Source organism: Macaca thibetana, chromosome 7, assembly GCF_024542745.1.
Source record: "Macaca thibetana thibetana isolate TM-01 chromosome 7, ASM2454274v1, whole genome shotgun sequence".
In the NCBI taxonomy this organism is placed as follows: Eukaryota; Metazoa; Chordata; class Mammalia; order Primates; family Cercopithecidae; genus Macaca; species Macaca thibetana.
Window position 1 is genome coordinate 119,509,816 of NC_065584.1, and position 14,453 is coordinate 119,524,268.

Genomic DNA, 14,453 nt, shown 5'->3' on the forward strand with positions numbered 1-14,453 from the left:
AGGAATGTTGTTCCTTCCATGTGTTGTTCGATCGACCGTCCGCTGGTAGGTTGGCGGCAGCAGAGACCTCCTCTGCCTGAGCCGGCCTCAGTGGGCGCCAGGACCTTGCTTCCTTCTTCCTCAGCAGCTCAAGCGCCGCTTCCTGAGGGGAAGTCTTGTGTTCTGTGTGTCGGGGCCTTTTATGAAACAGTTTGCAAAAGAATGAGTTCACGAAAAGAAAAAGGAGGAGAAAGAGGTGACAGAATTTTAGCCATAGCCACACAGGCAGAGCAAAAGAAAGAATTTCAAATATGGTGTAAGAATAAATCCCAAAAAAGGTAGGAATTTATAATATGGGCCCTGCTTTCTTCCATAGAAGGATCTGAGGCATGCTACAGCAAAAATACACATCAAAAACACACATCGCTTGGAACATAATTTATTCATCCACATTATATTTACTGCCCTACTTTCCTGTGCTAGGAGCTAGGTGTATACCTGAACAAGATGGACATAGACCCTGCTCCTATGCAGCTTCTATTGGAAATGAGTAAGGTTACAAATGAAATCAGAAATCATACAAGAAAACTTGTGAGTGTCAGGGTGGTTCAGAGCTGGAAGGAAACTTAAAATGATCATCTCCAACATTTTTTATCTTATAGATGAGGAAATGGTGGCTCAGAAATATTGTAACTGATCCAGAGATGAAACAATGTTTTCATTTGAGCATGAAAATTTGCTCTGAGGAAATAGGAAAATACCTATTACCTGGGTTTCCTGGCTTTTTCGGACCTTGATTAAGAGAGAATAGTCAGGGAAAGGAAACTTCTTTGGGGGGGATGCTAATTTATGAAAAAAATGGTCATATGGATCCTTACATCACAGACCTGAAGAGACAATGAGACATTCTTAATATGACTATAGAAAATCATTAGGCCTTCATGAAATTGAGCTATATAGTATTGTGTTGTATTTTAGTGAAGAAATTTCTGTATGGGTTTAAACTACTGCACAGTTCAAGACTGTAACTTCGTTTAATCTAACTTGACATAAGAATGTAACCAAAAAAATCTGGAAAAATGTTTAACTATTTTAAAGTCCAGCATTGAGCAGCCACCCAGCCAATATGATGACTGAAACTCTCTTCAGATGAAACCACTGCCTCCGCCCAGCTGTCTGGTACAGTCAGCTCCTTTTTTAAAGCATATTTTGGGGTCCGAAATTATCTGTGTAGTTGTCTCAGTAGAAGGGAATACTGACAAGAAAAAGAGACAGGGATGTTTGAATATGTTGCTTCTTACTTTTATTAGAACATGAACTCCTAGAGCTGGGATTGTATCTTGGATTTTTGGTTCCGCTGGTAGCACACTGTGCTCAATAAAAATTAATCCATCAATCAACAGGACAGAAAATCATATCCTGCCAGAAGCAATACCTCCTGTTTGTCCCATATAAAGCCAATTAGAGTGTTAGGATGTTGTAATGGAGACAGAAACTAAGGAAAGCAGCAAAAAATAAAAAATAAAAAAATAAAAAAAATCCCCCAAAACATCAAATAGAAAATGTAACTGGAAAAAAACAGGTAACGATGGGACGCCACTACCCAATTCCATTTTCCCCTTGACACTCTCTTTCAACTTATCCTCAATGGAATAAAAGTTTGGCTGCAGAGTGGCATCTTGGACTGCCCACATTTCCTCGTCAGGGTTGGGCAGGGGAAGCCGCCCACCTTCCTAACAGCTCACCCGGAGGGCACCCACTGAGGTACTCCCAGCAGTCTTGCCATCTACCTGACCTCCCCACCAGGGCACCAGCTCTTGAGTTCTCCTTGCTCAGCTTGGCTTGGTTAGAAAACAAGAAGGACAGTTCATCTGGGAAGGGATAAATAGGCAGCTGGCAGGAGAAGGCAAGCTAGCTACTACCGATAAGAGACGGTGGGTGTGGGAAGGAAAGTGAGACAGGCAAATTGGGAATTCTTTGTGTCATGAACCCTCTTGAGAATTGATTAAAAGCTACCAAGGCTTTCTCTAGAACGCAAACATACGTATATGTGCACACAATTTTGCATTCATTTCGTGAACCCCCACCTCACTTTCACACAAACACACCTCTTGTTCTAAAAACATAAACTCTAGGAGCTATAAGTTTCCAAATCTTACTAACCAAGAAATTCTGAAAAATTTTTTAATCATGGCAACTTTTTAATATTAAGGATTCTCCAATTGTAGTCTTACATGTTTCAAATATAATCAGTTTCAAAAGCAATTCCTAAAACACTAAAAATGGTCAAAATGGACACTTATGGTAAAAAATACTTATCAATGTTTCTTCTTATGTTGCAAAGCATACTGTATTTCAAGTTTCTACATATGCATTTACATAAAACTATTATTATTTTTTAAGACGGAGTTTTGCTCTTGTTGCCCAGGCTGGAGTGCTATGGCGTGATCTCGGCTCACCACAACCTCCGCCTCCAGGGTTCAAGTGATTCTCCTGCCTCAGCCTCCCAAGTAGCTGGAATGACAGGCACCCGCCACCACACCTGGCTAATTTTTGTATTTTTAGTAGAGATGGAGTTTCACCATGTTGGCCGAGCTGGACTTGAACTCCTGACTTCAGGTGGTCCACCCACTTCGGCCTCCCAAAGTGCTGGTATTACAGGCATGAGCCACTGCGCCCGGCCTATTAGTTTTGTTTAAAAGAAAAAAGACTTCCAAATCTTGGACGGTGGTTGGGTGGTGGGGGTGTCAAATCATCTGGTATTTGACTATTCAGGGCTCTTTTGGGGCAATAAAAAGCCCAAAAGTAAACAAAACAGTTTTGTCCCTCTACCAGGCTCACACACTCTGTGTCCTGAAAGGAGGGGGAACATCTCTAAGTTCAACTAAAAATATGCTAACTGCAGGCTGAGCGCGGTTGCCCGCGCCTAAAATCCTAGCCCTTTGGGAGGCTGAGGAGGGCAGATTGCTTGAGCTGAAGAGTTCGATACCGGCCTGGACAACACAGCAAGACCCATCTCTAAAAAAAAAAAAAAAAAAAAAAAAAAAAAATGCTAACTGCAAATTGCACATTCTGCAAATGGTTCAGCATAGGAACAGGAGGCTGTTTCTGATCTCTTCTTGAAGGTAAGTCCAGGGCCTTTGGCTTATCTTCTTTTCGAAGACTGTACAGGAAGAGGTTTTCAAACAAGGATGGAGCAAGAAGGTAGCGGCGCTTGGACCACCTGCAGGCAAAGACATAGGGGAAACCCCACCTGGCCTCACAGCATGTGGGAGAGCAGAAGGGCAGAGATAACCGCTGGCAGAGGGAACATGTGGGAGGAATTAAGGGGAAATCAATAAAACAGAGATACAAAAAATAATGTGCTTTCCATGCCATGAAGGAAAGTCATGATGAAGGCCCAAGTTAACTCCCCAAATGCTTTCAGGGATCACAGAAATGACACTGTCAAATACAACATTAGTTTTCTGAAGCCTACAGGCTGAATTTTATTTATTTAAAGTTAACTCCCATTTAAAAAGATAGCATATTCTACATCAAAGGGAAAAAAACTTTTCCTAATGTATCCATTTCTCTTCTGAAGCACACGAGCTGTCGCTATATAATGCTTCGTGGCGTTTTCTCAGCTGTGCTTGCTTTTCTCTGTATCAGGAAATGCACAGTAAACAGGCTCAAGCCCGGGTCTGCTGGTTCTCAATGCCAAACTGGCAATCGTTTGACTGTGTGTGTTTTTAAACGCATTGTTAGTTTTTTTTTTTTTTTTGAGTTCATTACAACTTCTTAAGAATTTCACCAACAGCCTATACAGTACAAGTTCAGAAAAGTAAACATGTTAAGGTAAGCATATAACTCTTCAGAAGCCCAAACACATTTTCTTGCCGTATTTATGTTGAAATTCTCCATCTACAATGAGCAGTCGTGAAGATGGTCTTCTTCAGGGCAACATGGTCACAGGACTGGGGCAATCCAGGGGACTGAGAGGGAGTATGAGGACAGGAGAGGGGGCTACCTCTTCCTGTTTCACGTTAGAGACAAACTGTAACACAGTCCATGGGCCTGCAATCGTCCCCTTTTATCATCTGGCATAACGCTGGATGTAGTCATCCACTTTATTCCGGAAGTCCTCCTTGTCCCGCAAATGATGTTCTGCAGCTTCAATATTCAGTGGATCATCAAAATTCAAAAGATCAGTAAACAAAGAGTTTAATCCCCAAATGACATCCTTTAATGTTCTTGTGGGAGCCCAGCCACTGCCATCCATTGAATGTTCTCTCAGTAAACTCAGACATATTTCCCCTGTCTCTGTGATGCTGGGGTGCCAGATCTTGGTCAGGTATTTCACTTTGGGAGGCACCATGTTGTACGCATCGGGAACTTCAGTTTCAAACTGAAATTTTCCACCCATGTAGTAACCCTCATCTGGGGTTACTGTTAGCTGAAAACAATGAAGCTTATTTGGATCAGGAAAATGCACTTTACATGTACAAGGTAAATTAGCTTCAAGTTCTGCAATCTCTTTAACAAGCAATTTGTCTGTCACAGAAACCCTCCGAGTCGTGTCGGACGCTGTGGCTGCTGTCCGGGACCCTTTGAGACCATCGTCACCCTTCAGTTTGCTTGCTAGCATTAGCATTACTGCTGCCTTTACCCTGGGATCCCCGAGACAGGCGAGGCAGGTCCGGTGCCCAACACCATGCCCCGCCCGGGCGGCTGCTGTGAGACGTGGCCCTCACAGCCGCTGCACTGTTAGTTTTAACTAAGATTTATATATGTTCCATGAATGATGTTTCAAAGCGGGAGAGAAAAAGAGGATCAGGCATCGCTATGAAATCAGTTCTTGGTAAATTGTGTAAAAGTGAAAACCATAAGCTGTCAAGAGAATTGGACTGGGGTAGCTTTTGGGGAATGATTCAGGTTTCTGTGGTGACTATTTTGTTCTCCTTGGAAGTTCAGTTGGTGGTTTCCTGGGTCTGATAAAAATTTCACCGCCTGGTGAAGATAAGCACTAGCTGTCTACCAGCTTTCTGGATTTGGTTTCCTGGCTGTGAGAAGAAACTAAAATTACCGCCTTTCTGAATTGCTGGCCTTCTGGTTGTTCTCCAAATATACTTTGCTCATTTCTGAGTCTGAGTGCTAGTTAGCTTGAACTGGTTAGTTCTTTTCTGAGTGTAGAGAAGTCAATTTTAGTGTAAACACAGTGGATAAGACCATGGACTCGGCAGTGGGATGGCCTGGATTAACTCCCTGGTCGGCCATTTACTGGCCCATGTCTCAGTTTCCCCATCTGAAAATGGGGATAATATGATTATCTACCCGACAGGGGTGTTAGGAGCAAATAAGTAATAGGTAAAAGTTATTTAGAATAGTACCTGGTACATAGTGAATTCTTTATTTTAGAGTGTTTGCAATGATGATTGTTGTAGTTGTTATTTTTCTGGTGACCTCATTACAGTTTTTTTCTCTGGGGAGCTGATCTTGTTCTGATATGGCTCAGATGGAGCTGACCTCACCTGCGTCTGTTCTGTGGGTGGACACATAGCCCAGACCTGGCCAATCAATGAATTCTCTCCTCCCAGCTACAGTGATTGCCTCAGGGATAGGAACATGATATAAATTGGTCCAATCAGGGGATCACAGGGGCGTGTTTAGAACTATTGAGAAAAGGAGCTTATCTTTTGTGTTGGGGTGGTTAGGGAGTAGGATGTAAGCCAGAAGATGCGAGGGGCTACTGTGTGCAGTCAGGCTGAGACTGAAACCAGTGTAGAGGAAAGCAGAGCCAGGTGATGAAGGGAGAAAGAGGAACCAACTGAAATTGTGGGACCCCATGGCTCTAACCATGCCTGAAGCCCTAGGACCACTCTTTCTGCACAAGTCCGTTTGTGTTGAGTTTCTCTCCTTGGCTGTCACTAACTCAGGCTCCCCTATGACACAGTCTATCCCCTCGACCCATTCATATGCACCCCATCCTCTGAGGCACCGCACAGAGCTCACCCCTTCTGGAAGTGACGCTCCCTTTCCTAAGTTCCCACAGTACCTACCCCCTGGGCCATCAATCTAGTACTTATTATTCACTTTAGAAAGTATGCCTTTGCCAATGCAGCTATGGCATCTCTTCGGGGCTACAGGATCGACTCTGTGTTGTACTGTTTGGTGATCTCCATAGCCATCTGCACATCTGGCATTTTACAGTAAGCTTGCCAGTATTTATTATTTTAATTCCTTCTATCCACATGTATCCATCAGAAGTGGATTAAATACCTCGGTACACAAATAAATGTGAGCATAGGAGTACATGAAGTCAACTGAAGATGGGCAAACAAAGTTATATTGTTCATGTAGGTGACTTTCAAGGGGAGAGCCCAGCTCCTTGTCACATGTGAGAAGCAGCAGTAGGTTGTGGACTTGTTTATATTTCTCCCATCAGGTTGTAGGTTTCATAAGAGCAAGGACTAGCTCTATTTTTTAAAAACTGTCCTTAGTGCTTGGCTCAGTACGTGGTACATTGTATATGCTCAATAAACACTGGTTGAGTGAATGCTGCATGTTGCAGTACAGGGGGCTTCCATTAATAACTAACCCTTACCAACAGGTAAAGGAAATGAACTAAGAAAAGAATTGCCAGTTCTGTGAAACCAACACCTTCTTTCCATTATTCTGAGCTCTTTCTACTATCACCTCATTTCTCCAAATTACAATAAATTAAGGCATTCCCAAGGATGACAGATGAAGTGTAATGACAATAGTATGTTTGGAATTTCCAGGTCTGTAAGAAAATTGGTATGAATTCCAGATCCAACAAGGAAAGGCTTATGATCTTCAGAATGAGTGAGCGAAGGAATATGAAAGTTGAATTACAGGTTTATAAAAAGGCATTGTATTAAAATGTTCCTTATATACACAAAAAATTCTGGGTTTGGATCAGTCTTTCTTGGTATCATTATACAGCATCAGTTCTATAGAAGCTTTAGGTATTATAAACTGAAGAAAATACATGCCACTTTTCCTTTAAACTAGTTGATTTTCTCCCATAGAAAGTATGACTATATTAGTTATTCCTTTTCCCAACACAATATTTTTAATTCATCCTTTATTATTAACATGTCAAAATTATCATCCTAAAAGCTCATTTTATTAGGTCAATAGTCCTGAAAATATTGTTGCTCCTTCACCATAAAATGCAAGCTAAATCAGACAGCCAAGGCCTTCAATAATTTGACCCCAATCTACCTTTTCATAGCTGCACTTTTCCCCTGTCCCCCATACAGGCCTCTAATCCATTTACCTTTGTCTATTTAATGTCTCTCTCACTTGATTAATACCTTTGTTCTTCTGAATCTTTCTGCCTATTCAAACATGTGTTTTAAGTAACATTCTTTAATCACTCCAACTAGAGGTAGGCTGTAGCGTGTGTGGCCTGCAGCACTAGTTCCTCACGTTGTCTCAGCATTTTGTGTGAATGTGTTCTATGTCTTTTACTATAAACTTTTTAAAGGCAGGGATCACTCTTTAGATTTACCGATACTATTCTTTCTTTCTTTTCTTTTGAGATGGGGTCTCACTCTGTTGCCCAGGCTGGAGTGCAGTGGTACAATCATGGCTCACTGCAGCCTCAGCCTCCCTGAGCTCAGGTGATCCTCCCAACTCAGCCTCCTGAGTAGCTGGGACTACAGGTGTGTGCCACCATGCCCAGTTAATTTTTCTGTATTTTTGGCAGAGATGGGTTTTCAACATGTGGCCCAGGCTGGTCTCAAACTCCTGGGCTGAAGCACTCCACCTGCCTCGGCTTCCCAAAGTGCTTGGATTATAGGTGTGAGTCACTGTGCCTGGCTCCTCTTTGCATTTTTCTTTACATATAAATTATTTCTACAATTATTATGGCAATAAGTCTGGTATTACATAGCTAAGGATTTTCACTGTTCATGTCTGGGGAGGTTTTGCCTTTTCTCAGGCAGTAATGCCAAGTGCAATGAAGTTTTCAAATTTATAAATATCCTTCATGATTAAAGTTAATCAAAATTGCTTTCCAAATTTTCTGTTTCACAAAGCTCTTAATCAGCTGAGAGCTTTGCAAATCAATAAGCAAAAGACAAAATACCTAACAGAAAATTGGGAATGGGATCTTTATAACTTAATTGCTACTAAAGTATGAAAAGATGCCAATCTTTACTTAAAATTAAAGGTGAGAAAATAAAAAATGAGATTCCATCTTTCCACTTTGAGACTGATGAAAATTTTTAAAATTTAAAATTGCCAGTTAACAGTGTGGGGAAAGGAACCTACATACACTGTCGGTGGGAGTACAAATTTGGTATAATGACTTTGGAGGGCTATTTAGCAATATACCTGAAAATTTAAAATTCACCTAATCTGACCTGGTGTGGTGGCGCATGTCTGTAATCCCAGCATTTTGAGAGGCCAAGGTGGGCAGATCACCTGAGGTCAGGAGTTCAAGACCATCCTGGCCAACATGGTGAAAACCCGTCTCTACTAAAAAATACAAAAATTAGGTAGGCCCGGTGACAGACGCCTGTAATCTCAGCTACTCAGAAGGCTGAGGCAGGGAGAACTGCTTGAACCCAGGAGGTGGAGTTGCAGTGAGCTGAGCTTGCACCACTGCACTCCAGCCTGGGCAACGGAGTGAGACTCTATCTCAAAATAAACATAAATAAAAAGTAATTTAATAAAATAAAATAAAATAAAATTTACCTAATCTTAGATTGAAGAAGTCTACTTTTGGGAATATATATATATGTGTGTGTGTGTGTGTATATAATTATTTAAATGCATACATATATGTATATGTAAAAAGATGTCCATTGTGGTAGTATATATAATAGCAAAAGACCACCTAATGCTCTTCAGTAGGGGATTAACCCGAGGTTAAGCAGCAGCTGTGGTGGGACCAGGATTTGAATCCAGGCAAGCTAACTTCACATTTACAAATGCAACGCTTTACTGCTGTCAACTGAACTAGGGCAATTGTCTTAGAAGCTTAAAATGCTCTATTAAACGCTGTTCTGGGTTTTGGCCAGAAGGAAGAGTAGTTAGAAATATGTCATAAACATTACTAAAGTCATGAAACCAGTCAGAAACAGAGACACGATTAGAATTCCCATGTTCTTGAGTCTCAATCTATAAAGCACCCTGCTATTTCTCATCTCAGTTTTGAGTTGACACATTTAACTTAGTTGCATGTCTGTAAAAAAAAAAAGTTCTAATGAATCTTTCAAGGTGTTCTGCTAGCTGCTCTGTTTTGAAGTATATCTGATGCATGATTTATATATTAGATTAATTAAAAACACGTCCATTACTTCGGGGCCTTGGGTGGATTTTTAAAGGAAGCATATGACATATTCGACCCAGCAGTGAAGATTCTCCACAGGTCTCCCGCGGGCGTGGGCGGGTGGGACACGGCGGAGTGTCCGGCCTCCATCTTTGGCACCGAGAAAGACAAAGTCGGCTGTTCATTTTACTTCAAAGTTGGAGCATGTCGTCATGGAGACAGGTGCTCTCGGTTGCACAGTAAACCGACGTTTAGCCAGACCATTGCCCTCTTGAACATTTCCCGTAACCCTCAAAACTCTTCCCAGTCGGCCGACGGTTTGCGCTGTGCTGTGAGCGGTGTGGAGATGCAGGAACACTGTGATGAATGTTTTGAGGAGATTTGTACAGAAATGGAGGAGAAGTATGGGGAAGCTGAGGAGACGAACGTCTGTGACAAGCTGGGAGGGAGACCCCGTGGTGGGGAACGTGCACGGCAAGTTTGGCCGTGAGGCAGATGCGGAAAACGCTGTGACTGACTTGAACAACCGTTGGTTTGACGGACAGCCGAGCCACGCCGAGCCCTCCCCCCGGACGGACTTCAGAGCAGCCTGCCGCCGTCAGGATGAGACCGGAGAATGCTCCCGGGGCGGCTCCTGCGGCTTCGTGCATTTGAAGCCCATTTCCAGAGAGCTGCGGCGGGAGCTGTACGGGCGGCGTCGCAAGAAGCGTAGATCAAGATGCCGATCCCGGCAGCGTCGTTCTGGGTCTAGAGACCGTGGTCGTGGCGGTGGCGGTGGCCCAGGCCGCGGCGGCGGGAGCGTGACAGGAGGCAGTCGAGAGGTCGTGAAGGATCTGGGCGATTCTGAGCCATCCCATTTTTACCTTATGTCTGCTAGAAAGTGCTGTAGTTGATTGACCATAGCAGTTCATAAGGGGATTTTTTAAACCACCACCACCACCACCACCACCACCACCACCACCACCACCACCACCACCACCACCACAACAACCACAACAACACAAAGATCGGTTTCTGAATAAAATTTGTAGTGATAACAGTAAAACAACAACAACAACAAAAGATTCTCCATAAGTAGTGGAGGGTGCCTCACTAATCCCGGCACTTTGGGCGGCTGAGGTGGGCAGATCACGAGGTCAGGAGATCGAGACCATCCTGGCTAACACGGTGAAACCCCGTCTCTACTAAAAATACAAAAAATTAGCCAGGCGTGGTGGCGGGCGCCTGTAGTCCCAGCTACTCAAGAGGCCGAGGCGGGAGAATCGCTTGAACCCGGGAGGCAGAGGTTGCAGTGAGCCAAGATGGCACCACTGCACTCCAGGCTGGGAGACAAAGAGAGACTCTGTCTAAAAAAAAAAAAAAAAAAATCTCCACAAATAGGGATGGCTCACCTTTTGACGCCAGATCAAAAAGATGCTCTGAGTGTTGGGAGGGTGGGAGGAGAGTGAGGGATGAGAAATTGCTTAGTACCTACAAGGTATACTATTTGGGTGATGGCTATGCTAACAGCCCAGCCCTCACCACTATGCAGTATGTCCATGTAACAAAACTGTCCTTATACCCACTAAATCTAGAATTTAAAAAAAAGCTCTGAGGAGATAAGTAGACTTGACCTCTCTAACTCAAGATGCAGAAACAGAGCTACCACAATTTTGCTTCCATTCCTTATGGCTCAAAACTTCAAACTGCTTTTGCAAAGGCAAGCAACTTATTCTTCTCCTGCCGGGCTTGAGTTATTAAACTTCCATTACATTTAGACAAAATGCAATTCTCAAAATAGGATGCAAAGACAAGCGCCAATGTGCCTAGTAAACCGAAGGAAGAAAGAATGATTGAAAGTACAAAGATCTTTCAAAATCAACACTGGGTACAATGGATTCATGATTTCTTTTAGAAGTTAGCTCTGGAAGGGGCACTAGATGGATAGAACATAAAAAGGTTCATTTCTGTCTCCCTGACTCTGTTTTATAATTAAGTTTTAGGACTTGCCAAAAATATTCCAGGGTTTGGAAGAGAAAAAGGTAAAAAGGTTGCAAGAGTGCAAGATTTCAAGAGTCATCTTTGAAAGCTAGGCTAATATATCAACCTGGATTAGTCTGCCAAAAAAACGAAAATATAAAAACATTATAAATTAGTCACATGTCCATGACTGTAATCTGTTTGCCTGATGCCAGATGTACTTATGATAGGAAAAACAGGTGGCTTAAAAATAGCAAGAAAATGTTAAGTACTTATATAACACATTTTTTTGTTTTAGGTATCAAATGGGTTGTTATCTTATTAGGGTTTCCAGTAAAAGAAGTGCCTATGATTTAACTTGGACCAATGGTAAGTTTTCCCATTTTAATATTTCAGTGTTCATTTATGGAACTATAATACCATGTAGTACAAATCCGTTATTAAATCAATGCATTAATTATCTGAAATAAAAGTTTTATTCAATCACTGTATTTTGATAGATTAGACTATCGCACACAGGCAGGAGATAATGGATTGAAGAGAGTGTCCTTGAAGAGGAGGAGCTCACGCCTCCTTTCTTATACATTCTCAGGAGACAGTCCATTTCTGACACCATCAAGATTTCAGACGGCTGGCAAGGACTCTGAGCCAGCCCTATGTGGTATAACAAATCAGCACATGAACGAGCTAACCATGTAACTAGTGAGAGAAAGAAAATGAAATCACTTCTGCTTAAAATCTCTCGATGTCGTCTTTTAACCTATTAAGGTGATCGGCTCAGGTGGCTTTATGGCGACCCAGTCATGTATATGGTAAGGAGTCACTAGAAGCCATCATCAAAGTTAGTAAATCTATTTCTGCTCTCTGCAAGCTTTACTCACGTAGATTGATCTGCACATCTCTCTTACTGCCCAACAATTAGGGAAAGAGCAGGAAGTGCTGTGAGGAGAGGGAGGAGAAAGAATACGAGACCTACTAGGCAGATATGCACAAACAACACAGATCCAGAAAAAAGATGCTAATTGGTATTTTTACATTGGTATGCAAGAGGGAAATCAAGGCTCATTTAAAAAAATACTTTCTAGGCCAGGCATGGTGGCTCATGCCTGTAATCCCAGCACTTTGGGAGGCCGAGGCAGGTGGATCAAGAAGTCAGGAGTTCAAGACCAGCCTGGCCAAGATGGGGAAACCCTGTCTCTACTAAAAATACAAAAATTAGCTGGACATGGTGGCAGGCACTTGCAATCCCAGTTACTCGGGACGATGAGGCAGAGAATTGCTTGAACCCAGGGGGTGGAGGTTGCAGAGAGCAGAGATCGTGCCACTGCATTTCAGCCTGGGCAACAGAGCGAGACTCCATCTCAAAAACAAACAAACAAACAAACAAACAAACACAAAACAAAACCTCACTTTCCTGTAACTACCTACAACTTTGTGCACTGATTGGGTCTTCTTACATACTTTCGTGTTTTGGATGCTGGAATAGTCATCAGCATAGACTAATTTTGATACTGATGATCTCTAAATTCTTCTGGCAAGAGGGCATGGTTAATAAAAGTTAAAAAAACAAAACTGATTCATATATATGTGTGTATATGTGTATATATACACACATATATATAATGTTTAGAATCAAAAATCAAATATGTATTTGTGTACTCTAAGAGAAAACCTTGTTAGTTAAATATTGATATGAGGGTCTGTCACTTAGTGGCAAAAATTCTTCAAATTTCAAATCTTAAAGATCTCTTCCTCAATTGTGGGTTTCTCGCAATCGTGTGCTGGATGCCTACACTACCACAAAGATCTCTGGGAAATGCTCTTTGGCAGCTGAACTTGGAAATTATGATGAAAAAACACTCACTAGCACAAGTTGTGTAAAAAGATGGTGATGCTACTTTCAGAAAATTTAATAGCTGTTTGCATTTATTTATACACATAAGTGCCATCACCATATTAATATAAACTGTTTCTATTAAAAGTCGAAGGAAGTGAAAAAGAGAAGAGGGAGATTCCTAGAGAAAAAAGAGAAGCACAGAATCAGCAGCCTCTACCTTCCCAAACCATTTCAAAAATCACCCTACCCATCAGGAGGATTTAAAATTTTCCCACTTTATAAAAGGAAGGGAAATAATTCTCGATTGGAGAGAAGGGACCTTATGATCAAGCCATTACATTGTTTCCCCACTTTTCAACGTATGAGTAAAGAGGACAAGACATAGCTACCCACCTTCTGAAGCAAGGCAGGCCTGAGGCTGCACTAGCTTCATGTCCAGGTCACAGTCAGTGTCGCATCTACCGTGCCTTCCGCTTGCAGCTCGGATGCAGTTCTGCATCTGATGCATTGGATGGCATGTGATGGCTTTTTCCGGGTATAGTATCAGAGTGATTTATGAGAAAGGAATCAGAAACGGGTTGAGTCTTGCAGTGCACAGTGTCTTCATACCCTTGACTAAAAATGCTAACAAGGGGGAACTTTGCAGGGCTCTAAAACAGCTCTCAGTCATACTGTAGTATATACAGTGCTCCCCGCTTTGGCCTGGCATTAAGATCCTTTTGAAAGGCCAGGCAAGGTGGCTCATGCTTGTAATCCCAGCACTTTGGGAGGCCGAGGGGGGGAGATCACCTGAGGTCGGGAGTTCGAGACCAGCCTCACTGTTTTTTTCATATGAAAGGAGTCATTCACATCAATGAGTGCTTTGTGGGCACTGGGGTCAGAAAATAGGCAGCCGTACAAGGCAGTAGGTACCCGTTTCCATTCTTAACTAGGCTAGTCAGTTGAAATGCCCAATATATGTACCTTTAAATCCCTTACTTAGACTTTGAATGATTGCAAAAACCAAGTTTTGTTTACGAATTTAGTTTTCCTGTTTTCCCAGTGCTAGGGAAGGAGCACTTTCTTCTCTTTCTACTGACAATGAGGCTCAGCTCTTGACAATGTAAACTCTGTAAGAAACTCTAGAATTTTGACACATTGTTGTATTCACTCATTAAGCAACAAAGCCCCTTTCCCAAATAAATAGACTTGAGGTCTAGATCATGAAGGCCTGAAGAAGTCAAGTTAGGTGCAGAAGAGCCGTCTTTTGAAGTTCACCATGAAAACAGTGCAAGGGCACAGAGTGGCTGCAGCTATTGCTTGTGAGGATAAACGAGATAATGGATACTCATGCGCCAAATTGTGTCTTTTCCCCACAACCCCTGCCCCAAATCCACATGTTGAAGTCCTGACTCT

At 42.3% G+C, this 14,453-nt stretch overlaps 1 protein-coding gene and 1 pseudogene across 1 annotated transcript; one reads left to right on the plus strand and one right to left on the minus strand.

Moving 5' to 3' along the window:
- Positions 1–3,668: 3,668 nt before the first annotated feature.
- On the minus strand, positions 3,669–4,712 carry LOC126958862 (NEDD8-conjugating enzyme UBE2F-like). The gene has a single exon (XM_050797578.1). It carries the CDS (start codon positions 4,610–4,612, stop codon positions 4,055–4,057), a length of 558 nt encoding a protein of 185 aa, XP_050653535.1. The 5' UTR covers positions 4,613–4,712; the 3' UTR covers positions 3,669–4,054.
- A 4,762-nt stretch (positions 4,713–9,474) lies between these two features.
- Positions 9,475–10,186, plus strand: LOC126958861 (splicing factor U2AF 35 kDa subunit-like; annotated as a pseudogene).
- Positions 10,187–14,453: the final 4,267 nt, after the last annotated feature.

Coding starts and splice junctions, on each gene's coding strand:
- LOC126958862 (XM_050797578.1), bottom strand. CDS start 4,612: ATGCTAATGCTAGCAAGCAAACTGAAGGGTGACGATGGTCTCAAAGGG.